We start from the raw sequence: 27,395 nt of genomic DNA on the forward strand, positions 1-27,395 counted from the left end.
CCTCGGGCCACCCCCGCCCCGTCCCGCGTGGGCACGGGCGGCTCTGCCCGCCCGCCGCTGCCCTTCCCGGCGGGTCCGTCTGTCCCCGCGGAGGGGGACGGAGCCGGCCTCCATCCCCGCCGTGATTGCCCGGGAGTCCCGGGCAAGGGCTGGCCGGGCCAGGGGCTCCCCGGAGGCGCAGTAACTGCAGGAGGCAGGAGGGTGAGGTAAAACGTGCATGATTTATTTGAAATGCTGCAGCGTACACAGACACCAAAATTTCACTCAGCACACACACAGCGGAACGAAATCTCCTTTAATTCAAAAAAAGAAAAATTAAAAATAAAAAGAAAATAAAAGGAGGCAAATTTCTCTATTAAATATGCAAAGGAAAGGGGGGAAAATAAGAGTTTTCTTGCCTTCGAAAGTGCAGAGTTCCCTATGCGCAGAGGCAGCCGCCCCGAGGCCGGGCCGGGCTCCGTCCCCGCTGCCTCGGGCCGCTCCCGCCGCTCCGCTGAGCCCCAAGGACGTGATTGTCGAAGCGCAGGATTTTATACAGTGAAACCAGACGGAAATCGAACGGTTTGAGTGAAACCAACGCAAAATAAATCTCCATTTCCCCGAACAAACCGCGACTCCAGGGACGGGCCAATTTTTTTTTTTTTTTCCCTTTTTAAATCTTTTCTCCTTTTTTTTATCCTTTTAAATTTTTTTTTTTTTCAATTTAGGCGATGAGGTAGAAACAGAAATGGTACTGCAAAAACGCGATGGGTTTGCGGGGGGCAGGGGAGAGAACAAAACCATGCAGGTGCGTGTGTGTGCGTGGGTGTGCGGGGACCCTGGCAGCGGGGAGCACCCCGGGTTTACAGCTGGCTTCCAGCTCGTTTCCTTTCTCATTTCTTTTCCTTTTTTTAGGATTTTTTTTCGAAAGAAGAGGAGTGGACACAGAGGAGCGAGCGGTGCCATGGCCCCCAAGCTGGGAGGGGCTGTGACAGAGACCCACCGGGCTCTCGCTGCTGCTGCTGCCCCAACTCCAGGCACCCCCAAACTTCCCCCTTGGCCTTTTCATTTTGTCTTTTTCCTTTTTCTCCACCTTTTTTTTTGTTGTTTTTTTTTCTCCAGTTTTATCTACAAAAGCAGTCTGTACCAGTCAGAACAGCGGGGCCACTTCGCCCAGGGGTGAGGAGCAGGCACCAAACTGTTCACTTTGCTTTGGGCGCGTTTCCCTTTATTTTAAGGTTTATTTTTTCCTTTTTTTTTTGTTTGTTTTTTTCCAATTTTTTTAACCCAAAAAAAAAAAAAAGCCGACAGCCCCAAGCCCTGTTTGGAAAGGGCTGGGGGGGCGGTCAGGAGGGCAGCACCCCCCCCCACACCGCTGCCTCCCCAGCCCCTTCTTCAGTAGGTGGCAGAAAATTTCATCCTTTTCTGCTTTTGTCTCTGATTGCAAAACCAGACCCGCACCACGTTCTTCTTCAAGTCTAACTTCTCGGCGATGGCAGCGATTTTCTCGGAGGAGGGCCGGGGCTGGACAGCGAAATAGGCCTCGAGCGAGCGCTTCTCGGGGGCGGCGATGGACGTGCGCTTGCGCTTCTTGTCCCCCCCCGTGTAGATCTCGGGTTTGGTCATTTTCTCCCTCTGCGCCCTCTCCGCCTCCTCCAGCCACGCTTCCAGGATGGGCTTGAGGGCCACCATGTTGTTGTGGGACAAGGTGAGGGACTCGAACCTGCAGATGGTGCTTTGGCTAAGGCAGCCCACCCCCGGGATCTTCAGGTTGGCCAGCGCGGAGCCCACGTCCGCCTGGGTGACCCCCAGCTTGATCCTCCGCTGCTTGAAGCGCTCGGCGAAGGACTCGAGCTCCCGCGGGTCCGTCTCCGTCTCGGGGCCGGAGATGACGGCGTGGGAAGCAAGGCCGTGGGGGTGGGACATGTTCATGGGCTGCGAGTGGTGGGCCATGTGGTTGATGGCCGACATGTGGGAGTGAGGGTGCGAAGGCGTGGAGCCCACGTCGGGGCCCGGCACCCCTCCGAGCGGGAGGGCGGAGTTGAGGTGGTCCAGCAGCTCCCCGTCCAGGCCCTGCGAGGGCTGGTGGTGGTGGTGGTGGGGGTGGTGCGTGGTCAGCACGGACGGGTGGTGCAGGTGGACGGAGGACGAGGTAGGAGTGCAGGACACGCTGCTCATGGTGTGGTAGGTGGCGTCCGGCTTGAAGGGATGGGTTTTCTGCGACACGATGTCCACGGCGGCCAGAGCCTCGGCCCCTCGCAGCAGCGTCTCGTCAAAGCCCGCAAAGATGTTCCCCTGGATCTGCACGGAGGGCCGGGGGGGGGGGGGGGGGGGGGGGGGGGGGAGAAAAGCGGGAGCGAAAACAAACCAAGAGAGCAGGAGAGGATTAAAGGGAAGCAGCGTGACGGAGATCCCGCTCGGCCCCATCGGCACTGCCGGGGACAGGTAACGCGAGCCGAGCGCCACCCGAGCCCCCCGAATAGAAGCACCGGGGTGCCAGACGCCGAGCGCTCTCCCTCCAAGTCGGGCACCCACTCTGCCCTCCGGGGCGACCTCCCCAAAAGAGAGGCAGCGGCGGAGAGGCCGGAGCCGTCGGGGGTCCCGCAGCCCCGCTCTGTCCAGCGCTCGCACGGAGCGGGGCGGGACGGCTGAACCTCCCCGAGCGGGACCGACCCCCGCGCCCCCCGGCCGCCCCGGACCCCTCCCCGCGGGGACAGCCCCCCGCCCGCCGGGCCCGGCGCCCCGGAGGAGGGAGGAAGGGAAGGGCGGACCCCCCAAACCCCAACGAAACCCAAAGGCAAAGGGAAACCAGAGTAAGTTGGTGCGTACGGAAGCTCCCGAAGCCCGCGCCGGGGCTTACCTGGGGGGCGGGCAGGCAGGCTCTGCGGATGGCTTCGGAGCTGGTGTGCAGGTGCGGGTACTTGGGCTCGTGCAGGATGGGGTGCATGCTGAACGCCTGCTTGCTGTTCATGGACATCATGGTGGGAGCGGAGCGGGGCCGGCCGGGGCAGGGCAGGGCAGGGCAGGGCAGGGCGCTCCGGGCACCCGGCTCGGGGGCGCGGTATTGTCTGGCTCCGCCGCCCGGCATCAATGGCATTATAGCCCGGCCCCCCCGCCCACCGGGAGGGGCCGCGGAGGTCCCTCCCACCGCCCGCCCCCGGGCAGTGAGCTCAGCCCCCCTCAAACCGGGGCTCACACCCCCGCCGCCCGTGGTACCCCGTCCCCAGATCGCGCCTCCCCCTGCTCCGGTTGTAACCCTCCCCCCGAAAACCAGAGCTTCCCACCTGTCGGTGAATCCCCCCAAACCGGGGCTCAACCCCCATCTCCGCCCCTCCCCGGCTCTGCCCATCCCGGCGTTCCCCTCTCCCTGTCCCCCCCTCGTCGCGTCGGGTCGGGGGGCACCACCGACCTCCCGTCCAGCCCCGGCCGCCCCCTGCCCGCGGCTCCGGGCTGCTTCCCCCGGGGGGGTTTGGGGAGCAGAACAGCCCCGAACCCGGGGCTGAAGAGGAGCCGTTCCCCTTCTCCCTTTGAAGGGAAGATCCGTGGGTCAAAAATCACAAAAACAACGAAATCAAGAAAAGTTTCACCAACTTTTTTTTCCCCCTTTTTCAATGAATCTCCCTGGCTCGCTCCCCAAATCCTCCCGTGCAGGGTCCCGCGGGCTCCACGTCTGCCCGTGCAGCCTCTCCATGCTCCCCTCTCCATCCCACCGCTGCCTCTGCACTCACCCGTCCGTGTGAATTTCCCCACAGCTCCTTCCCTCCCTCCCTGCCACCAAGGCCAGCTCCTGCCACCGCCGAAGCGGCGTTTGGTTGCACTGCGGGATCGGGGGGGAGTGGGGGGTGGTTTGCAGCCCCCCAGATGCTCCCAAAAGGTGCGTGAGGAGCGTGACAGCCCTGGCAGCCCAGAGCAGGGGGGCTGACAAGGAGGAACCCCAGTGCCTGGGGGTGATGGAGGGCAGGGGTGTCCTTGGTTATGCTCAGGGCAAACTTCTTCTCAAGGGTGTGCTTGTCCAGCCCGTGTCCAGCCTCAGGAGTGGCTTTGGGATGCGGCGCAGGTGTTCCAGGAGTCAGGGGAAGGATCTGTTTCCTGGTCCCTTCAGCATCCTCTGGGTCCCCTCTCCGGGGGATCCTGCCAGGTGTCTTGGGACAGACAGGGTCAGCGAGTCTCACAGGGAAAGGGAAATCCTGACCTGACCCCATGGCCTGATCCCCACCCTACCTGAAAGGCTGAACCATCCCCCAAAAGATCATAGAATCAGTTGGGTTGGGTTGGGAGGCACCTTAAAGATCATACAGTTCCAGCCCCCTGCCGTGGGCAGGGACACGGGGGAACCACCAGAGATGTTTCTTGATGCCAAACCTGCCCAGGGAAAGCTCAGATCCAGTGACAGGAGACTGAAAGCCCCAACCACCATGTCTGGCACAGCCCAGGCTCGGGCACGGCCCCCAAATCCACCACAGAAGGCCCCCAAACCAGCCCCGAGCAGCACCTGGCTCAAGCAGAGGGGTGGGGGAGAGTCCGCAGGGCTGAACCCTGACTCCAGAGAAATCCTCCTGGGGAAAACTGCCCCAGCACCAAGTGCAGCCAGGAAAGCCCTGTCCCTGGTGGCCCGAGGCACTGTCGGCCCTTCCTGAGCACCGCAGCATCCCACAGGTGCCAGAGGCCACCAGGCCCTGCCAGGGTGCTCCGACCCTCCGGAGGCGAGCACAGGCAGGAGCTCGGGAGCCTCCTCCCTTCTCCCCGCTGCCAGCAGAGCTCTGAGCCACTATCTCCACTCAGCTGCAGGATCAGGTGATGGGCAGAGGAGAGTGCATGCTGGAAAGCTCCACTGAGACTCCAGCAGAATTCCTCAGAAGGGGAATTGTCCCTTCCAGGTGCTCTGTGGAGGGATGTCTCCCCTCCCGCTGGGTTTGTTAAAACTGTCAGGACTCCGGGAGCTTTTGTCACAGGGTATTCCACAATTCCTTTTGCTGGGCTCTTCCTGGTGGCCCCTCTGCCCTCCTTTTCCTCATTTTCTGCATTTCAGCAGCTCAGAGGAGGTTGGACAGAGCAGTTCAGCTCCCGGCCCTGGATTTCACTCTCCCCAAGGAGCAAACCTGTGCCAAGCTGCATTTTGCTGCTGTTCATGTAGGAAAATCAGAGCAGATGAAGTAAAGAGCATTCCCTCCTTCCCGTTCCTCTGTGTGCCAGCAGCCTTTTCCGAACCACCAAGCCTTTGCTCTTTCCCTGTCGCAGCCCTGAGCCTCCTGCCCTGGGCTTTACCCCGACAATGAACTTTGAGCAAGAGACACCCAGGGAGGATCCCTGAACGCACCTCTGGGTGTCCTGGCACTGACACTGAAACACGGGGGCACCACAGGGACATCAAGAACCCCCTCCCAGCCCCATTCCATGGATGAATTCATCCTCCTGCCACCTCCTACACGGATTTGTGGGCTGGTCCCAGAGGGGAAGAGAGCAGTGCCCTCCCTATCAAATCTCTGGATTGAGTCAGGAGTTATCAGGCTCCTCCTGGGCAGGGAAAAACAGGGTAAACTCTCCTGTCTTCCAGCCAGGATGTGCAAAGGTGTGGGAGCACCAGACAAGGAGGAGTTTCTACAGCAGTGGGAATCACGGACATCTCAAACACTTCCACAGTTGTTGCTTTAGTCCTGGGTAGTTCTGAATATTGGCACTTCCAAGGAGCGGGATGAACTTCCAGGGGATTGCCAGTGCTCCGCTCTGGCTTTCTGGAGTAAGATGGAACAGCTCTGCAGCTCTCCTTGTAGCCTTTCCTTGTCTGTTCCAGCTTTCCTCCAAAAACTGGAATAGTCCAGACCCAGCTCTCCCACCCATCCATGTCAGCAACCCCCCTGAAGCAGGAAGTGCTTCACTGGAATCAGAATTAAAAGGAGGAAAGTCAGGATCTTTCCTGTTAAAAAAAAAAAAAAAAAAAAAAAACAACAAAAAAAAGCACTGAGCGAAGACCCTCATGATGTGAGTGTTTGGAAAACAAATTCCTTCCAGGGCAATTCCAGCATCCAGGCTAAAAGCTGGCACCCCAACCTGGTCAGCAGCTTTGGGGGGATCTTTTCTGAAATAAATCCCTGCGCAGAAATGAAGAGCCTGGAATCTCCTCACGTTGTGTGCCATGGTTTTGTGCCATGGAACGGCAAATGATCCAACAGGGCAGGAATATTGTGGGAATCGTGACCCCCACAGCCAGTGCACAGGGCTCTGGCTGGTCATTCCCACTGGAAAGGCAGCCCTGGACACACTCTCCAGCAAGGTCTGCGCTCGAGAAGCTCCAGCTCTCCGTTCCTTTTTGAGGGTGACCCATAATTTCCCTGTCTGGCTCCCTGCCTATAACCAATAAAACCCTGCACACTCTGCCTGATCCTGATCCTGATCCTGATCCTGATCCCGGTGTTTTCCATCACGGAGGGCTGGGTGCAGACCTTGCAGAGGGCCGGCCTGCCTGCCATGTGCTTTGGTGCCTCAGGCAGTTGCCTGCAGACTCCAGCTGTTTTTATTACCTAAGTGGGTTTGATTGCTCCTTCATCTGTGCCTGAACGAGAGCCCTTGGCACCCTCGTGGGCTCTAATGGGGTCTGTGTGTTCTCGCTCCCAATTAAACCCACGGGCAGCGATTAACAGCTTCCAGCAACTCCGGCGCGGAGCAGAGGGGACGCGGCTTTCCAGGGCTCCGGGAGAGGATCCTGCAAAAGGGACACGACTTTGTGCATCCTGAGCAGACAGCTGGGCTGGCTGGAAATGGCTCTGTCCCCAGGTGACCGCTGCCAGTTCCTTCTCGTCAGGGGAGGTTTGGCTCAGCCGTCCCAGCCTCCCACAGACACATTTTCCTGCAGTGGGGTACGATGCTGGTGGGTGGCCAGGGGTGGGTGTGACCCCAAAGTGGGGGTAGAGACATTGAGAACACCTCCCCACCTGCCCTGGCTGTCAGGGCTGCTCCTGGGAATCGTCGTGTGGGGTGATGCAGAGGTCAGGACATCAGGGCGTGGACGGCCTTGCCCCACTTGGTCCTTCCCTCCCCTCCCTTTTCCTTCTGGTCCTGCGCAGGGCCTGAGCAGGTGGAAGTGGCCAAAAATGGTGAATTTCTGGTGCACTTGGGCTTTTCAGCCCCAGGTTCTGACTCCAGGAGCCATCCCAGCCCCTGGCAGCTGCTCTGCCAGGATCATCCCGGCCCTCCCAGCGCCACAGCTCCAATGAGCACATCCCATCCCACACCACCCACAGCCATCCGTGGGAACCCCGGGGAGGAGCCGTCTGTCAAAATTAAGATGTTGGGGGATTAAATGCTTCGATCTCATCGGAAGTGGTGTTTTCTGATGAAAATTGGTTCTGTCAGGAAACGTGTAAGTGGCGCTACCTGCCAGGGGCCCGTGTGCTGGGACCAGGGATGGTCGGAGCTGGCTGATGGAGGGCAGGAATGGAATGGAAAATCCAGGCCCAGGATTTGGCTCAATTAAAGTCTGGCTTGCTCCTGAGAGAGGCCCGTGGCATTGGGAAGAACATTCCTCCCACACTGGGTTAAACTTGGTGTGAGGCCTAGAGCAGGAGCTCACCAGGCTGAAGTGACCCCTCAGGTGGCAGATGGTGGTGTTGTGGAAGACTCGACAGAGGCCAGGCTCTGTGCTGGAATTAGGAACAGACATCACAGGACCACGGCATCATTTAGGTGGGAGAAATCCTCTCAGATCCTGAGTCCAACCACTCCCCAGCAAGGCCACCACTGACAGTGCAGTTCAGGGGCTGCATCCACACAGCCCCTGAACCCCTCCAGGCACGGTGCCAAGGCATGGTTTGAAACACCATGCTTCCAAAATGCCTGTTTCTGGAGGAAAATGCAGGAACAGCTGCTGATGAGGATGAGATCCCTTCCCAGCCAGCAGAGCCAGGTGTTTAATGCAGGCCTCGCACTCGAGGTGTAAGAGAAAGACGATCCGTGCTGGCCAACAGATCCGGCTTGTAAAAATCCTTATTAAAACCCCACTGAGCCTAATTGGGAAAGATGGCTTTTAATTAAGAAGTGCAACCATTCAGCCAACTTTTATAGGAGATTGCTGCGACCCCAGGAGATGCCAACCAGCAATAGACTCCACTCCTTCCGGAGGGAGGGACCCTTCCCATCCTTTGTTAGCTGGAACATCTCAGCCGGTTTTAAATGGGCAACTTCACAGCTTTCCTGAGTGTGGTTTCTTCCATTAGGAAATGGGAATCTTCTAACAGCTCACCCAGGCAGCAAAATTCCTGCACTCCATCTCCCGCATTAGGAACCCGGAGCCCGCGCGGCTCCGCTCCGCAGAGCGGGAGAAGAGAAAACCCAGATGGGGCAAAGTGTAGCTCGACTTTTTAATGCTAAATTATTTACAGTAAGTAAAATCGTGTGTGTCAATTGTGAAAAGAGTCCAATTTGTTTGATTTACATTGCAGGGGGGTGCCCTGGGGTAGGGGGTGTTTAACTATCTCCTCTAATGTAATTGCCTATGGCAGCCTGGTAAATATTTGATGGGCTGCCTGAGCGAGGGAAGGAACTGGGGCTGATGCTCCCGCAGCCCTCGCAGGGTATCAAATGCAGCTGCAGCCAGGCTCTACCTGAGCCCTTCCCATTGTGTAACTGGGCCTGGCTTTAGCCCACTTTCAGGCTGGGAACGTGCACTTTCTGCTGGAAAATGGGCTTGTCCCCATGCCGTGGGTTTGTTTTATATAAGAAGCCCAAATCTCTCTGTCTGTGCCTCGAAGGGAGTGTTTTCCTCAGCTTTTCAGCAGGAAAAGCAGGTTTTGCTCTTGTCAGGGATGTTTCCATGGCTTGGAGGTACTGGATCGTGGCCCCAGCTCGCAGGGATGGTCCCTCAGTCGCAGGAGGGTCGGAGCTTGGCTGAGGGTGGTGAGCAGGATGGGGATGCAGGGGTTGGGAAGGACACAGAGGGGCTCCAGCAGCAGAGGTGTCTGCAGAAAACCCACAGTCCCAGCTCATGCAGCCTCTCACAGCTTTTCCATTTCTAGTGTTTCAAGCAGCACCAGGAGAGGTTTGGGTTGGACACCAGCAGGAATTTCTCCATGGAAAGGGTGGTCAGGGCTTGGCAGGGGCTGCCCAGGGAGGTTTGGAGTGCCCATCCCTGGAGGTGTCCAAGGAAGGTCTGGAGGTGGCACTCAGAGCTTTGGGCTGGGGACAAGGTGGGCATCGGGCACAGCTGGGACTCGATGATCCTGGAGGCCTTTTCCAACCTCTGGGATTCTGGAATTCTGTGTCAAGATGGGCACACTCAGTGCCCCAGAAATGGCCCCTGTGACCTGGGGACAAGGTTTTGCTGCTCAGACGAGGCTGGGACAGAGCCCCTGCTCCTCTCTGGGCAGCCCTGCCAGTCCATAGGAATTCCTGGAGGGTAGGAAATGTCACATCACCCACCTGGGACGGTAAATATTTAACAAGGGAAACTCCCCCTGCCTTGCTCCCTGCCCTCCTCATCCATATTCAGCTCCTGCAGCTCTTCCAGCCCTCCAGGAAGCACTGAGACCCCTGGGAAGAGGGAATTCATTGAGGGGCTGTGTCTGAAGGGGTTTGGGGCTCCAGATTTGGGGATTGGAAGTCAATGATCTGTGAGGTCCCTTCCAAACCAAATCATCCATGGATTCTGTCATTTGAAGGGATACACGGAGGCCTCCAGGTCAATTCCCTGTTTGGAGCAGGGCCGGTCAGAGCAGATCTGCACAGTGGCGTTTGAACCTCTCCAAGAATGGAGACACCAAAGTGTCCATGGGCTCCCAGAGAGCTGAGCAGGGAGAGGCCGCCCAAGATCTTCATCTACAAAGGCGACCAAAAGTTGGGTGGGGATGCTGCACCCACCTGGTTCAGCACAGAAACACCTTGGGGCTGTGGATGGAGGGAGCTGGGCTCGGATGGCACCCGCAGCCGGGCAGGGAGGGACAAGTGGGACCCACACCAAGATCCACAGAGGTCCCCGTGAACCCACTGGGGCATCTCCAAGCGTTTCTTGGGATCGTAGCCACGGCTGGGAGGCAGGAGCAGTCAGGATGGAGGTGCGGAGCAGGATGAGAGGCCTGCTGGGGTCCTGGGATGCAGAGGGAGATTTTACATGGAAATCCAAGTGGGTGCTCCTGGGAGGGTCCCAGCCTGCTCCTGCCAGGAGCCTCTCCATGGTTCTCCATGCCTTGCTTGCTCCAGCTCTTACAGAAACCAGTTCTATTAATATCCCAGCTCTTCCTCTCGGCCCATTACTCTCCTGATGGCCCAAATTTCCAGTTAGCTCCTCTCCAAATTTAAATGATCGCTTCCCCCTGTCTTCTCCACCCCCACCTTTCCGAGAGATGACGTCACTGATGACCCACATTCTCCTGCCTCTGAAGTGCCTGGCGCCGGGGCCATTAGATCCCTCTGCTGGGCTGGGACTGGCTGACAGCCAGTCCCGACCTCACAAGTAACCACGGCCATTCACCGGGAGAGGGAAGCTCCAGCCTTGCCAACAGCGTTGGAGAACAGGAGAGGAAGGAAGGATGGAGCTGGCTGGAGGCTCCTCCTGCCCACGGGTGTCACCAGGGAAGGGAGGAAGCGGAGCTGCCAAGGAATGGACAGCTTTGAGGGAGGGAAGCAACCTTGGGAAGTGTCTTCCCTGTCCTGCCTGCTCTCGGCCAGGAGCTGGCAGATGGGATCCCATGGAATGCTGGTGGGACTGGGACACCATGGAATGCTGGTGGGGTTGAGGCACCATGGACTGTTGGTGGAAATAGGACACCATGGACTGCCTGTGGGACTGAGGCACCATGGAATGCTGGTGGGATTGAGATCCCATGGAGTGCTGGTGGAATTAAGACACCATGGAATGCTGGTGGGATTGAGATCCCATGGAGTGCTGGTGGAATTAAGACACCATGGACTGCTTGTGGGACTGAGGCACCATGGAATGCTGGTGGGGTTGAGGCACCATGGACTGTTGGTGGAAATAGGACACCATGGACTGCCTGTGGGACTGAGGCACCATGGACTGCCTGTGGGACTGAGGCACCATGGACTGCCTGTGGGACTGAGGCCGCCTTGACCTGCTGGTGGGGTTGGGATGCCATGGGCTGGTGGTGGGCCTGCTTTTCCTCTGACCCATCGTGCAGCCCCTGTGAGCCCTAAAGTGCTGCAGACTCTCGGTGGGACCAGCACTGTGACACTGGGTGGGACCAGCACTGTGACACCTGTGTCACTGTGTGTGCCCATCTCAAATCCTGCAGGGCCCTGAAGTGCTGCTCTGAGCAGCTCCTCTTGCTCCTGGAGGCCTCAAAGCCCTGTGTCAAAAGCCAGTGGATTTCTGCCCAGAGGAAAACCCTTTCAGTTCTGGTTTGGATTCAGTGAAGAACCTCAGTCCATGTCTGAGTCAGTGCAGAGGCCGAAACTCCATCAGTTTATGGAAGAGAAGTCCATGAGCAGCTGGAAAGAGACCTTCCAAACAGGGGCAGGAGACAGGACAATGTCCCCCGTGCTGCCCACAGCTCTGGCCAAGGCAGCCCTTTCCTAAAGCCTTCCTGAGGGTCACCTCTGGCTCTTCTCGTTCTTGTTGAGTCCCCAGCTCAGGAAGAGCCTCCAGGAGCCAAATTGGTCCCACTTGGAGCTGATGGCTCGAGGCTGGATTGGTACGAAATAAGAGAGGGGGCGGAAGGGAAGAGCAGTCCCTGGCTTTCCTCCAGCCTCGCTCATCGCCATCATCTCCACTTTGTGGCCCTGTCCTGCATCCTTTCAGCTCTCCAGCCCACTGCTAACCCCAGCTCTCCAGCCCAGCTCAGGTTCTCCTCGAGGAGACATCCCCAGGCATCCCAACCACCTCCTGCCACCAGTCCAGCCCATCCCGACCAGCTCCCACCACTGATCTGGGCAAAGGAGAGGCCCAGGCAGGCAGGAAAGGCATCCCAAAGAGCAGCTGTGGCATCAACTTCTCCCAAACGAGTCGGGTAGGACTGAGAGATGAGGTTTTGGCTGGATGATCCCAAATGTCACTGCCACAGCACCTCCAGGGCACCTGGTCCCACCATCCCGAGCCCTTTCCAAAGGGATCCAGCAGCTCCAGGGGACAAACAGGCAGAGGATCTCCTCATACAAGGAGGTTCCTCCAGGTCCTCACCTTGGCTCATCCAGCAAAGGGAGTTCCCTGGAAATGAATGCAGCAAGAGGAGGAAGGTGAAAGAAAGAACAAGAAAGAAATGCTAAGAAAATAAAAAGAAAGAAAGAACAGGAAGAAAATGAGGAGAGAAAAAGAGGAAAAATAAGGAAGGAAAGAGAGAGTCTTGGTTTTCTGAGTTAGAAGCAAAATTATCTTGATTTCCATTTGAATAATTCATGTTTGCCACGGGCCATGTATTCCTGAGCTTGGGTGTCAAGTGTTTATCGAATATATCTCTTGACAGGGCACTTGTGTGATATTCAGCCATTGCCAGAGTGTGAAAAAAACACACACAACAAATGGAAAAAGAGGGGGGAAAAAAGGAAACGCTGGAGTGACGGCTTCCTCCGCCTCAGTTTGAGAATAATTGGCCCAAATGAAGGCCCTTTCCTTGGCATGAAGTCCCCCCTACCCCCTCCCTCCATGGGGATCCAGCCGGCAGCCCAGCACAGGTGGCTGCGATATTGTCCCTACACCCAGAGGGAGAAGCTCTGGGATCATCCTCGAGGACGAGCCCAGCAGGTACTGGAGGAACTGGAGCCTCTGTCACCTCCTCAGCTTTTGCCAGGACATGGAGATGTGATCCTGAAGACTTAGAGGCGTCTTATCCCAAATATTTCCAGCTTGGAGTGAATCCCAGCGATGGTGGGAGCCTGGTGGCTCAGGCCTGGCTCCTGGATGGCGTGGACCACTCACCTCCAGCTCATATCCCGGGGGCCATGGCTCCACCAGCCAGTGGGAAGAGCTGGGAGAGGAACACCTCCTCCTCCTCCTCCTGGGTGAACCAGACACGAGCAGGGAGCCAGAGCCGTTCCCAGTGGTGTCTCCGGAATCAGGAGGAATGGGGAGCCCCTCCACCAGAACCAGCACTGACCACGCACCCAGCGCAGGATGGAGAGGGGCACCGGGCCACGTCTGGTTCCAGGGCAGCGAGTGAGGGAAGATTTGCTCTCTGCCCTGGTCAGTCCAATTCCCAATCTTTGGAGGATTTGGGGAGAAGCTCCCACCTTCCTACCCCAGCTCTCACACAGACCTCCCTCTTCATGCAGTTCCTGAAGGCAGGGATGGAAGGGACTTCGGCTGCCCACATCCATCCCAAACAGCTCCTCAGGCCGGAGCATCTCTGAGGATGGCTCGGAAACACCCGGGGGTTCCAACCCCGGGAAACTGGGATGACAGCTGGGAGCAGGGACCTGCTGTGCCAGCCTGGGAAGGGCCTGTCACTCCCTGAGGGACACACAAGCACTCGGTGCTTCCCCATTCAGGCACAGACAGGAGGTGAGGGGGGGTCAGTGCCCAGCAGATCCCTCTGGACAGGGTCCTGAGGTGGGACGTGGTCGCATATGGAGCTGGGCACGGTGGTGCCTCACCTTGTGAAGGATCTGCCTCCAGCATCCAGATGTGTCCGGGTGCCTGGGCAGTGCCAGGGCTCCCCGTGGTGCACCTGAGGTGCATTCCCAGCCCCACCTGCATCCTGCTGCTCCCTGCCCCGCTCAGCCCCCGGCACGGACCGGAGCTGCAGCGGCAGGACCGCCCTGGAAGGGACACGTGTCCCTCTGCGGAGCAGTGTCCCCCAGCTCCTGCACCCCACAGGGATCCCCAGAGGGAGGGAGGAACAGCTTTGGGGGGCACACAGGCAGTTCTGAGGGTCCGCAGCAGCTCGAGTTCACTTGCAAAGTGTCTTCTGGTGGGAAACGGGGGACCCTCTGCTGGCCGGCTGCTGGCAGGGGCCCATCCAACCCAAACCCATACCCGGCACCCCAAATCCCGCAGCAGAGCTGGCACCTGGCAGGAGGAGGGGGCAGAGCAGCCGGGCTGGGAGGCGGGGGGAGCCAACACTGTCAGGGGGAGCCGGGGCGAGGAGGAGGGAGCAGTGCCCAGCAGAAACCCGCACCCCCCGCAGCCGCACCCAGCCAGCAGCGAGAGCCCGGAGCTGAGCCCTCCCCAGGAGGAGTCATTTGGAGACCGCCGGGGCAGGGGGAGCAGCCAGACAGGGGGACGGGGCCGGTCCCCGCCCGCTGCCCCCAGCACCCAGCTCCCAGCTGGTGCAGCAGCAGGGAGCCCTGCCTGGCCATATGCTCTGCGTGCTGCTTCAATTACCCCGCGCAGAGCCGCGGCTTGCGCGGCCCCTGGGAGCGCCACGAGGGGCCCGCGGGGGGAGCGAGGCCACGCCGGGGCTGCCAAAAACCGGAGCAGGGTGGAAGGGTTTAAATCAGAGCCACTTCGCTGCGTGGGGGACACCCCTGGTGCTCCCACATGCGGCTTTGTGTCCGGGAGCATCCCTGATGTCCAGGAGGGTCCCTGGTGTCCGGGAGTGTCCCTGGTGTCTGGGACCATCCCTGGTGTCCGGGAGTGTCCCTGGTGTCCGGGAGCGTCCCTGGTGTCCGGGAGTGTCCCTGGTGTCCGGGACCATCCCTGGTGTCTGGGACCATCCCTGGTGTCCGGGAGCGTCCCTGGTGTCCGGGAGTGTCCCTGGTGTCCGGGACCGTCCCTGGTGTCCGGGAGTGTCCCTGGTGTCCGGGAGTGTCCCTGGTGTCCGGGACCATCCCTGGTGTCTGGGACCATCCCTGGTGTCCGGGAGTGTCCCTGGTGTCTGGGACCATCCCTGGTGTCCGGGAGTGTCCCTGGTGTCCGGGAGTGTCCCTGGTGTCCGGGAGTGTCCCTGGTGTCCGGGACCATCCCTGGTGTCTGGGACCATCCCTGGTGTCCGGGACCGTCCCTGGTGTCCGGGAGTGTCCCTGGTGTCCGGGAGTGTCCCTGGTGTCTGGGAGCAACCCTCGTATCCAGGAGCGTCCCTTGTGTCCAGGACCATCCCTCATGTCCAGGAGCATCCCTGGTGTCCGGGAGCGTCCCTCATGTCCAGGAGCGTCCCTCGTGTCCAGGACCATCCCTGTTTTAACAACCCCATCAGGGCTGGGAGCTCCTCTGCACCTTTTTGCGGGAGGGTCCAGCTCCTAAATCTCCAAGCCAGGACTCCGGACGCAGCTCCGGGCATTAGGGATCCATTCCCAGCCCTAAGGAGGGTCAAAATACACCAAATCTTCTCTGCAGAAAGCTGGTTCTTCCCAAATTGAGCCCCCTAAAGAATGGTGTAAGTGGGAAACAAAAAATTTTCACTACAGCTTTTATTTTCACCAAAAAGGCCTCACGATTGCACAGAAGTGTCCACGGAAAACATTCCAGCTGCTTGAACAATTTCTTTCTCTGCTGGAAAACCAAGAAACTGAAACCTCAAACCTCCAACCCGTGTTTTCTTTTAATTTCCTTACCTCCTTTCAACTTTTTGCTGAGATAATCTGTGCTTGTGTTTTTAATGACTCGAGGAGTGTCGGTTTGTGAATATCTGATGGAAGCAAAAATGGTTTGGTTTTCCTGAGTTCTAATGCCGGATTATTCCTGATATCTCCAATAATGGGCTGTTTCTGAGAAGGTTTAATTTGTGTTCTTCCCCAAACCTCACAGCCAGAGGAAAAATCTTTACATGAGCAATACTTGTTGCTCTGGTGCTCATTAGACAGATCACCCTGGTCCTTTCCCTGCCAAAATATCTCAGCCTTCCACAGGAGTTTTTTTCCTTTGAACTGCAATCAGACTCTCTATTCCTTAGGAGAACTGGTAGGGTTTGGGGTTCGGTTTTGGTTATTTTAATTTTCTGTAAGTCTCTAAACAGAATAAAAAGAAAGGAAAAGCCCAAAAGTGCATGAAAAAAAAGTGCATGAAATCATCAAGGATTGATGTGAAGTTCATCAGGTGATTCTGGAGCTCACCGCCTTCATTTCAACTTTATCCAGCTACAGGAAATATTTTCATGGCCAGAAAGAGCGGGATTCATCTCAATCATTATGAAGTGAAAAACATCAAGGTGTGCTGAGGAGAAAAACATCAACCAAGAGGGTTCTGCTTGTGCTTGGTGTGACCTTGCTGCTCTGTATCTCCCTCAGGTCCACAGCCCTGGCAGAATCTGGGCAAAATTTGGGCACAATCCCCCATTTTCTGCAGAGGCAGCTGTGCCTTGGTGTTCCCAAGGTGGAAATCCCTGGAGAAAGAGGCCGTCTCACCAACGTGGTGTAAAGAGAAGGTGTCTGGGCTGGGTCCTGAGCCCTTGTACGTGGATCTGTTTCCCCACCTGCAAATCCTGTCCCTCTCCAGCTTTTCCCTGGACCCCTCAGCCACAGCCCAGAGCTCCTGACCAGCCCCAAACCCCCTCCAGCCCCACTGGGACCCCTGGAAAGGGAATTCCTTCTTAGTCCCAGTTTTTGTGTTCACCTGGACAGAGGAGCCGTGACTCGAGTGATGTCCCCAGGGAGCATCACCAGCATGGGCTGGACCTGGATTCCTCTGCTGACCCAGTGCAGGGAATCATGGAATGGGTTGGGGTGGAAGAGACCTTTAAAGGTCATCTGGTTTCACCTTCCACCCCTTCCAGGGACACCTCCCCCTATCCCAGGCTGCTCCAAGCCCCAATGTCCAACCTGGCCTTGGGCACTGCCAGGGATCCAGGGGCAGCCCCAGCTGCTCTGGGCACCCTGTGCCAGGGCCTGCCCACCCTCCCAGGGAGGAATTCCTTCCCAATGTCCAACCTAAATTGACCCCACTTCAGTTTAAAGCCATTCACCCTTGTCGTACCAAAAGATTTGTCCCCATAAAGTCTGGAGGGGCTGGGCTGGGAGCAGAGGCTCTCTCTGACCTGAGACAGCCCCGCAGAAGAGCAGCAACATCTTCAATCCTGACCCTCCTGGAGCAGGGAAGGGAAATCAGCAAAAAGCAAATCAAGGAATAATTCCAAGTGTCAAAGCCACTTGATGAAATTGTTTTGCTTCTGGGACCCCCGCAGGCAGAAGAGCTTGCCCGCATAAATGAGTCTCACCCACCAGACTCAGATAGATCCACAAATCACTGGAAGCTGTGGGTATACCTGGGACATGGACGCACCGTCACCGCTGTCCCAGACACTTCTGCCACCCTCGGTGCCATTCCCAGCTCCCCTCACACGCCAGCGGAGGGCACGGAGCAGGAAAAGCCCGTCCTGCTGCTCTGCCAGCCAGGCCGAGCAGTGGAGACGATCCAGAGGCGCAGGGACAGCCCCGACACCCGCGGGTGGGACACGGGGGGCGAATCCAGCCCCGAGCACCTCCGCGGGTGGCAAAACCTGGTTTTGCTCTGGGGACAAAGGGCTGAGCCCCAGTGGCACTCGGGCAGGGCTCGGCCGGGCTCTCCGGGCGGGGACAGCCCCGGGACGGGGCCGGGCAGGCGGCTCGGAGCAGCCGGGAGCCAGCGCAGGCGGTCCGGGCACAGCAGCGCTTTGTCCCCGCTCCTCCGGGCAGCCAGAGCGGGGGAAGTTTATCCCGACAGAGGCTTCTGTGCTTTCAGAGCCGACAAAGCTGAGCCCTCCCGGCGCCTGTGTCCCGCATCTCCCGGGAACGGGATCGGAGCCGCCCGCGTCTCAGGTTATTTCGAACCCCATTTTCCCCGGCCTCGCTTCCCAGTGCCCTCCTTGGTGTTGTGGTCACTCAGAGCTGGTGGTCAGGGCTTCTCCTTCCCTGGGAGCAGTCAGGTCATTGCCCAGCCCTGGGTGGCCCCACGACAGCACCCACCCGAGGGAAGCTTGGTCTGGGGAAAAGCAATCAAAGCTTGGGAGAAACCCCCTGAGATGGGCTCAGTGCTCACTCCTGACGTGACTTCCCGGCTGTCCTGTTGGGCAGCCACGTGCTGGAACCACGAGGCTCAAGCCACGGGAGGGTCTGTCCAGCCAGAAGGGCACGGCCAGCTCTGCTGCCCCTGGACTCGGACACAAGGCAGATTTCAAGCTTCCCACAGAAACAGCGAGAACAATAAGTTCCAAATCCCTTTGGATGCACCTGCAGCCAGAGGAGAGGAGAGTGTCTGATAGGAGAGCATGCAACAGGCCCTCCAGGAGAGGTTCCTCCGGTTTTTCAGGGACAGGATGAGGGAGTATCTGGGTGGGGTGGTTTATTTGACCTTCCTGCATAAATCTTTGCTGTCCTTTCTAACAAGCAGAGTTCTTCCAGGCAGGACCTGGGGGCGAAAGGGTTAAGAACCCTCCAGGCCGTGGGCTGACCCACAGACCTTCCCATATTGTCCCCTTTCTTATCCGCTGTCCCTGGGGACATCAGCCACCAGCAGATTACCCTGGGCTCTGAAGGGCAGAGGACAGAGAGGCTGATCCTTGAATTCCAAAATGCTGGGAGTCGGTTCAGGAGCCAGAGAAGGGCTGGAGGGGGAATCGGTCCGGAGGGCTGGAAGGGAAAAGGGAAGGATGAGCCAGCTCTGCTCGGGGACCAGAGCTGCAGCCCTCGGAGCTGCGGTGTCCCCAAGGGCAGCAGCAACTCCAGAGCAGGAAGGTCCCCACAAGGATGCAGAAATCTTTGGGATGGGACTTTGGGGACAAACCTGGAGCTGTCCAGGCCAGCCTGGCTGAGTTGGGGGACAGCAAGGGCTCACCCCAAAGCCGTGTGTGAGTCTGGCCGTGCCCAGCAGACGTGCGAGGGGCTGAACCCTCCATGACCCGTTCCTGGGAGCCCTAATGTGTGCCTGAGCGATGCATTAACACCGGGGTGCAGCTGAGCCATGGCCCTGCCACCAGAGCAGGGCTCCACCGGCAGCAGCTGCGGCGGGGAGTGAAGGAACCATGGGAAGGTTTCAAGAAGGGAGATTCTGGGAGCAATTCAATTTGGGATTTTCTTTCCTAAACCTGCAAACCTCCCAAGTGATGTAAGAGCAGCCTGGCCAGGCCGAGCACGGGAGTGTCAGGAGAGCAGAGGAGGGTGGCAGGACTCGGGTACGTGCCGCTCGCAAGGGCAGTGATGAGAGGAGATGATCTTTCCCTGAAGGAAAGCTCCAGGATCCCAGGGGAAGCCTTGAGCATGATTCCCATCACTTCCTGAAGGGACTCAGAGTCAGGTCACTGCTGCCAGAGCTAAATCCTGACCTCGGGCTATTCAGGGACTCGGAGCTCTTCATTCCTGGGAAAGCTCTTTAACGGGCTGGAAACAATTCCATGTCCACACAGGGCTGCGTGCGATCGTGACTCAAGTCTGGTGGTGGAGATCTCTCAGCCTCAGTCCTTTTCCTTGAGAATATTCAAGGATTGATGCAAAATGAAGTGGCTCTCAGGGAAGTGCATCACGGTGAGCTCCAGTGTCAGGGCAGTGAGGGTGCAGGTCCCAGCAGGCCGGAGTGAGAGCCCTTACCTGTCCCAGTGGAAAGGGACCCACCACTTCCTATTGAGTTTGGTGCCACTTCTCCCCAAAATGGTTCCTTTCCCTGCTCCCCAGCTGGCTTATCCAGTCCCCTTCGCTCACATTTCACACAGCATCCTGAGGCGGAGGATGTCCCATCCCGGGAAGAATTCACGTTGGATGGAGCTCTGGGCAACCTGATCCAGCCCCAGGGGGTTGCACTAGATGGCCTTTAGAGGTCCCTTCCAACCCAAAACCATTCTGTGATTCCCTCATCAGTTCGACCAATTCACTGAAATTTGCAGCCACCTCCAGGAAGGGGGGGAAAGAATTCCACGTTGCCTTGCCAGTCGATTTTGATTTCAAATCCAAAGAAAAACCACTGGGTCTCCTAGCTCAGAGAGCTCATCCCCAAAACCCATCCCAAAAAACCTCAGTGTTCCTGTGGCCCTCATCCATTTCGTGGCAGGATCCACCCACACCTAAGAAGCTGGAGACAACCAGAGATGGAACAATGGATTTGGAACTGGACAAGTCTGATACTGCTGGCAAAACCTGTCAAGCTCCGTATTTATCCACCAGCTCTGGGCAGAGTGGCCAACCACCTGTGGAGACTTGCTCAAGGATTTCAGAGGTATTTGGGGGAATATCCGTGATTTGAATGGGGATAAAACCCCGTCACCTGGGACAGAGCTTGGGCAAAAAGAGGGATCCAGATGTGCTGAGTGCCCCTAGGAGCGGAGCTGCTTCCAGGGTGAGGAAGTGGCGTCACTCCAGAAGCTGCAAGGTGAGAGGAGAGCAGAGCCAGGACAGTATCTTGGGTTACCTGTGCCACCCTCGGGGTGTGAGTTCAGCCAAAGAGCCCTTTAGCCCCAGATCCACCTTCATCCCAAGGTATTTAAGCTGAAACCTGGTTTCATCGATCCGGGCCTGAAATCGATGGGCAGCAGAGGGCTGAGAGTCCGTCCAAATAAAGATAATACAAACAGCAATAAAATAGCACCATTGATTTTAAAACTGCCCATCAAAGGCTTTATAAAGTATTCATTAAATATCTATTAGGATAAATTGAAAGCATTAGGAACACGGGGAACTGGTTATGCAGATTTGCAAGTGTTTTTGGTTAATTTATAAATGCTGCATCCGCATGGACGGAGCAGGAGACGCTGACAATAATTACTCGGATCCGTTTTGTTACTCTCTGTAGAACTCAAAGCTGTGGATATCAGAGGCAGAAAGGGCTCCGTGCCCTTCTCTCCTGGATTTGGAGGAGGTCAAGAAGCTGAGGAAGGCGAGTGAATTTTTTGTCTCCGAAGAGGCACAAAGCCACATTTAGTGAGCACTTTCTGTGGCGGGGGGGAGTGGCACCGCTTCATCAGCCGGGCCCTGATGGCCGCTGATTACACGCTCGTTAAGACTCTCGAGAGGGTCACAGCTCCCCAGCACAGGCTGGCTCGGATGGTTTTCACCCCTCGCAAGGAGAGGCTGCCGCGGTGGCGGTGGGGAGCGTGTTCCCTTTCCGCAGGGCACACGGGACACAGCCCGTGCGCATTTAATGGTTGTCAATCAGCCGCGGAGCCAGGACGGGGCGATCCCTCCGCAGCACAGGCTGGAAAACGGGATCGGGACACGTCCCTGAGGGGCTGCTCTCCGGCTGGAACACAATCACTGCCCGCTGCAAGCAGGGAAAGTCTCCCTGCGCTGCCTGCTGTGGAGTCGGAGCTGGGATTCCCCTTCCATAGCACCGGTGCCTGGAGATGATTCCAAACGGGCTGCCTGGGCTTTGTCTGGCTGTGGAGTGAGAGTGGCGGTGCCGGAGCAGGGTTTGTGTTGAGGGTCCCAGTGTAAAATGGACTTGGACCTGCTGGAGCGAGTCCAGAGGAGGCCACGGAGCTGGAGAGGCTGGAGTCCCTCTGGAGCCAGGCTGGGAGAGCTGGGAATGTTCACTGGAGAAGGGAAGGCTCCAGGGAGAGCTCAGAGCCCCATCCAGGGCCTAAAGGGGCTCCAGGAGAGCTGGAGAGGGACTGGGGACAAGGCCTGGAGGGACAGGACACAGGGAATGGCTTCCCAGTGCCAGAGGGCAGGGCTGGATGGGATCTTGGGCAGGAATTGTTCCCTGGGAGGGTGGGGAGGCCCTGGCACAGGGTGCCCAGAGCAGCTGGGTCTGCCCCTGGATCCCTGGAAGTGTCCAAGGCCAGGCTGGACATTGGGGCTGGGAGCAGCCTGGGATAGTGGGAGGTGTCCCTGCCCATGGATGGGCTTTAGGGTCCCTCCCAACCCAAACCATTCCATGAATCTCTGACTCGAGCCTTGCCCTGCACGATCCCCTCTCCAGGAGCCACAGAGGGACACCCAGCAGTCACCTCCAGCCTTGTTCCTTGCAGGCAGTGCCAGGAGCTGGAATCTCTGTGCCTCCAGGCCCTCTCCAGCCCCGGGGGAAGCTGCTCCTGAATGGGGTCATTAGTCACAGCCCCCTGCACAAACAAAGCACAAAGGCACCAGTAAGTGCCCAGCTCCAGGAGGCTGGGGGAGGATCCCTGTCCGGCTCCATGTGCTCAGCACTGAAGTCCTGGGCCTTACCCGAAGCTCAAACCACCTGTAATTAAGAATTACATTTATTGAATGTAAATACCCTAAATGAGTCCCTTCCCAGGCCATGTGAAGTGTGAGCATGGATTTACAGAGCATCACCTTCACCTCTGCAGCTCCAGAGGGAGAGCTGGAAACATCTGGAAGGAGGGGGAGTGGAGGGTGGGAATAAAAACCTTTTGCTCATGGACTGGTTGCTCCTGCAGGGCCGGTTGGTCAGACAGCAGCCATCTCCGTGGGATCCAGAAATCCTGGTGTTTCAGAGAGAAGTGGTCCAAAACATCTGGGAGAGGGAGTCAGGAGTCCTGGCAGCCTTCCTAAGCTGCTTTTGAGTGACGCCCAGCACCCCTGGGGCTCAGCTTCCCCACGACGAATCCCAGAGGAAATCCCATCCCAGCAGATGGATGTTATGGAGATGAACAGCCAGAGAACCCCAGAATGGTCTGGGTTGGAAGGGCCCTCAAACCCTCCCAGTCCCAGCCCCTGCCATCCTCCCACTAGACCAGGGTGCTCAAATGTTGCTGAGAAAGCCTTGGGGGAGCAGCACCAGACAGCCCATAATGCTCCATCTTGCCTTCTAGCCCCTTCCCTCGACATTCCTGCTTTTCCTTCCCTCCCCATTCCCTGCTTCTCCTCCCTCTGAATGCTCTGGAAATACCTGGTTCGGTCGCTTTGTGAACTATTAGAGGCATTTACCATAGGCCCTCTCATTAATTATTCACAGCTGTTTTGTTCTGGGGCTCAGATGTAATTAATGGCTCAATTAATATTTAAATATTAACTATTTTTAAAAACCCAAGACATCTCTGTTAAGCTTGTCCATTGAGAAATAAAAGGCACGGCCGGCGAGGCTCGGCCAGGGAAGTTGCAGAGCACAATGTGGAGTGGGAGACTCGTCCCTCTGCCGGCACGGATCCCTGTGGGAAGCAGTTCTGGGAGCAGGAGGCTGGGAAAGGGGAGCTGGATGGGGACAGAGCCTACAAACCTCACCAGGGAAGGCAGGGAGAGGAGAGCAGGAGCTCTGGTGTTGTTAGATCCTTGGGGAGCCACCTGTGATGCCAAAAGTGGGAATTTCTCCACGGACTTGCTGATCCAGAGATTCCTGGTCTCCCCAGGATTTCGGGTTTAAAGACCAGTGAAAGCTGGACTCGTGCTGGTGTTCCCATCACCTTCTCTTTCTCCACATCCCAACTGCCAACAGAAGGAGATGGAGGAAAATGGAACATGAAAGATGCACTGATCCAGCCCAAAACTTGGATGGCACAAACTGGGAATTCATGAGAGGTTATTCCACAGGTGGGGCTGCTGGACACCCCCCGCCTGCTCAGAACTCCGATGGGGTTCATGTTTTTGCTTCTTGGGACATTTAATTTCCAGGTGCATTGGCGAGAAACACAGAGCAATGCAGGAACTTGGAACTCTGATGGAACAGATTGAGATTGGGTTTTATTGGGAAAGATGGTATTTGGAGCAAGGCAGTATGGGAGCCTGGCTTGTGCTGAATGGGATATTCCAATTTTATTGTTTTCACTGGATTATTTGTCAAAAGAAAGGAAACTGCAAATACAAAGTGAGTTTAATGAATTAGAATGAAGTTGATGTGGAACCAAAATAAAATGCTCAGCTGTGACTGTAATAAACCCCAACTTCACTGCCACCAACTCTGCTCACTTCCATTTGTCTGCTGGTTCCCCAGCTGAAATTCCATCGGAACGGATTTCTCCCACCAACCCCAAGTGTCAGCAAAACAACGTTTCCCCACAACAGACTCAGCCCAGGGGGAATGTTTTCGCCGCCGGGGAACAGTGCAGGAATATTTCCTTGCGCTCTGTCCCGGCCGCTTCTCATTCACTGAACGTCTCCGGGTGCCCGGCGCTGACAGCCGGAGCCGGGAACGGTGCTCGGAACAAAGAGCCACGGCCGAGACCCCTCGGCTGCTCCCTGCTCGCGGCTCTCCCGGACACGGAGCCTCCCGGGGATGAGGTTTATGCCACCGATCGGCTCTTTGCCTCCAGTTCAGCCGGCGGTCGGGGAGGTCAGAGCCACGTCCCGCAGTCTGACCCACGGAGAGGTTCCCCACGTCCCGGCGGCGCGGGCGGGAAGCCGCCGGTTCCCTCTGACGGGAATTCGCAGCGTGGGTTTCACTCGTGCTAAATAAAGCATTCCTGGAGCCAGGTACCTCCGGGTGGTTTCCGCCAGCTCCCGCTCGCATCCTGCTCATCCCCGGGCTGATTTACAGCATCGGCCCCGGCGCAGGCGCTGCCTGGGCCCGGCTCGCCCCGGCAGGCGCAGGGCTCAGCTCCTCGCCCCGACATCTACGGTAGCACAGCGGCTGAATAATGCATGGCCGGGGCTTTGTGAGGGTGCCGTAACCCGATCTGCAGCGCAGGGACACATGGACACAGCCGCAGCGGGGAAGCCGCCCGATAATGCGAGCCGCGGCCACCCGATCCGCGTCCCTCGAGCACGGGCTGGTGCCCGGCCAATGGATGTCTGCGGGGAGGAAATGAGAGCCCGGCTTCTTGGGGACCGGCTGACACCCGCTCCCCCCCGGCGGCTCTCCCGGCGCGCTGGGCGAAGGGCAGATGCTGCCGAAGCCACCCGCTGCCACCCCGCCCTTCCCGGCCCCCGGCCGCGCTCCCCTCGCTCTCCAGCTGGAGGGCAATGGGCTTTCCCCGCTGTCCTCAGCATCCCGCAGGGAATTAGGCACCCAAACCTCCACCCCACCTTGCCCCTGGGGGAGCGTTGCATTATCCATGGCCTGTCTGGCATCGCCGTGTCCTGTCCCTTCAAGGAGCTTGCCACAAACGCCAGCTCCTTTCCAAGGCTCACGGCCTTCAGCCGCATCGTTCTGGCTTTCCCTCAGAAAAGCAGGCACAGCTCCTCTGCAGCCAGCAAGGAATTCCCTGGTGCCAAGGTACACAGCAAAAAAGTCTCCACGTTTCCATTTCTTTGGGAATCTCACCTTCCATGCAGACACCCGGGACTTTCTGCTCCCCCTCTGCCTTTCCCCGTGTTGCAGAGGCCTCATTCCCCTTCTGGCTCTGTACCACCACGGCAGGGTCACAGAGTGACTCTGGGCACCGAACTGCTGTGGGCACCGTGCACGGCAAGGGCTCCAGGCCAGCCTGGGGTGCTCTCAAACCTGGCAGGGGTGGGATTATATCAGCACAGCAAGAAATGTGCGGGATGGATGGAATAACGATGGAACGAGCCCTGCTGTGGGATTGTCCCCCATCCCGCTGACCCTGGTGACGGGGCAGCAGTGGCCGTGCACGTCCCTGCCTGGCCCCGAATGCTGCTCACAGCTCACCTCCAAACCCACCGGGAGCGAGGTTCGGTGAGGTTGGAATAAAAATCAGTGCGGGTGGCTAGGAGGCGAAGAGAGGGATCATCTCCCCCGGGAGCTGGGGCAGAGCTGGGAAGGGGTTCAGCGACAGTGGTCACTGCTCCTGCCACTGGCTCCTCGCTCTGAATCCCGACCGGGCCTCGGATCCTTCTGCCAGCACTTTAACCTGGGAACCCGTGCAGAGAAAACTGGATCTGATCACTTTAACCTGGGAACCCGTGCAGGGAAAGCTGGATCTGACCATTTTAAAAACCCGGGAACCCGTGCAGGGAAAGCTGGATCTGATCACTTTAACCCGGGAACCCGTGCAGGGAAAACTGGATCTGATCACTTTAACCCGGGAACCCGTGCAGGGAAAGCTGGATCTGACCATTTTAACCCGGGAACCCGTGCAGGGAAAGCCGGATCTGACCACTTTCACCCAGCAACCGGTGCAGGGAAAGCCGGGGCCGGACCCAGCGCATCTGGAGGCTCCAGCCGCACGGATTTCCATCTGCCGCTGGCTCGGGGCTGCAGCGCTGCTGCCGGCGGTTTCCACCTCAGAGTAATCCCGGTGTAGAGCTATTCCTCCCCCCGCAAAGCCGACAGCCGGCAGCTGGGACGGCCCGGCCCGGGCTTGAAAAGCCGTGGTGGGGCGGGTTGGCCGCTCCCAGCGCCCACGGCCCGGCCCGGGAGCCGCCAGACGCGGCGCGGGGGCTCGGGGGGCTCGGGGGGCTCGGCCCGCGGGGTCACCGGAGCCGGCGTCAGCTGTCAGGCACAGGCACAAAGAGCCACCCTGGCTGCTGGTGGCCGCGGGGCACACGCAGACGGCGGGGCCGGGCACAGCGAGGGGGTGAGAGCGCGGCTGCGGGGATGGGTGGGAGGGAGGCGGACAAACCGCGGCTCCTGCCCCAGCCTGCGCCAACAGCGAGTCCCACTGAGTCACAGGAGGAAAAATTCCGTTTGGACACACAGCGAGGCTGGGTTGGTTGGGTTTTTTTTTTTTCTCCATCTGGAGGGAAAAAAATACAAAAAAATGTAAACCACACACACACCCCGATGCTTTACCCTATTTCTTCCCTAAACATTCAGTTCAGCAGCTATTTGGACGTCAGCTTTGACCTGTTTTCACCTGTCGTTGCTCATTTCAGGACTGTTTAAGAACAAAATCACCATTTTGAAGCCCAAAAAACCCCAACTCCCTCTAAATCAATACTCTCCAACATTTTCTAATAATTCCCCACTTTTTCCTCTCTTTTGCCTTGGGTTTATTGAACAGGTTTCAGTTCTGTTCAGGTGAGCTGGCTGGTGAAATCCAAGCTGAGTGAAAGCTTTGCACGACACAAGCTTCGAGAGGGAAAAAAAAAGAAAAACGTGGCTTGAAACAGGATTTGTTGTGTTTTATTCCAATAAAAGCTCCACAATATTTTGCAAATTAAGTAGTTCTCTTCAATGTCGCTCTTTAATCAAAAGGCTCAGTAAAGCTGATTATTTATTGAGTAGGAGGAGATTTCTAATGGATTTTATTTTTCCTGCTCAGAAGGAAAAACTCCAAATCCTCCCTGCTCTTTGTGGCTCTGGAATAAAATCTTGGAAGTTGAATTGAAGGCTTCTAAGGGATGAAGGATCTCTGGTTTCCATCTCTGTTTACCACCTGGACAGCTCGTCCTCGGCAGGTGACAGCAAAGGCTGAGGTGAGAAAGAAAATACACCCAGAATGGGGTCCTGGGGACTGCCCTGGTGGGGCTGGGGACAGTGGGGGGGATTTTCCGGAGGGGTCCCGCATGGGGTGACACTGTGGCTTTGGTCCCCCTCCTCGCCACTCGTGGCCGCCTCTCAAGAGCAGTCCCAGGGACACAAGTGACACTGCTCCCACACTCACCTGCCTTTCCCCCGCTTGTACTTGGGGTTTTGGTTCTTGACCATCATCTCTGCAGGGCGACATCAGCCTTGGCATTGATTGTCCCTCTTCGGTCCCATCAAGCTTCACACAGTGTCCCCAGGGGTCTGGGGACAGGGGCTCGCCTGCGGGCAAACGAGGGGTTAACGCAAGGGCTGTGTGGAGGGACGAGGAAACAGGGGTGGCTTCGGGGACATTTGGGGAACGTCCTGAAGGAACAATTTTGGTGGGGTCACG

General features: G+C 57.7%; 1 protein-coding gene across 1 annotated transcript; it reads right to left on the bottom strand.

Moving 5' to 3' along the window:
• Nucleotides 1-1,288: 1,288 nt before the first annotated feature.
• On the bottom strand, nt 1,289-3,058 carry LOC116451225 (brain-specific homeobox/POU domain protein 3). The gene is made up of 2 exons (XM_032124422.1): nt 2,840-3,058; nt 1,289-2,280 (listed from the first exon to the last, which is right to left on the bottom strand). The coding sequence occupies exons 1-2, from the start codon at nt 2,957-2,959 to the stop codon at nt 1,375-1,377; spliced, it is 1,026 nt and encodes a 341-aa protein (XP_031980313.1). The 5' UTR covers nt 2,960-3,058; the 3' UTR covers nt 1,289-1,374.
• Between the last annotated feature and the right edge of the window lie 24,337 nt (nt 3,059-27,395).

Source organism: Corvus moneduloides, chromosome 14 (assembly GCF_009650955.1).
Source record: "Corvus moneduloides isolate bCorMon1 chromosome 14, bCorMon1.pri, whole genome shotgun sequence".
NCBI lineage: Eukaryota > Metazoa > Chordata > Aves > Passeriformes > Corvidae > Corvus > Corvus moneduloides.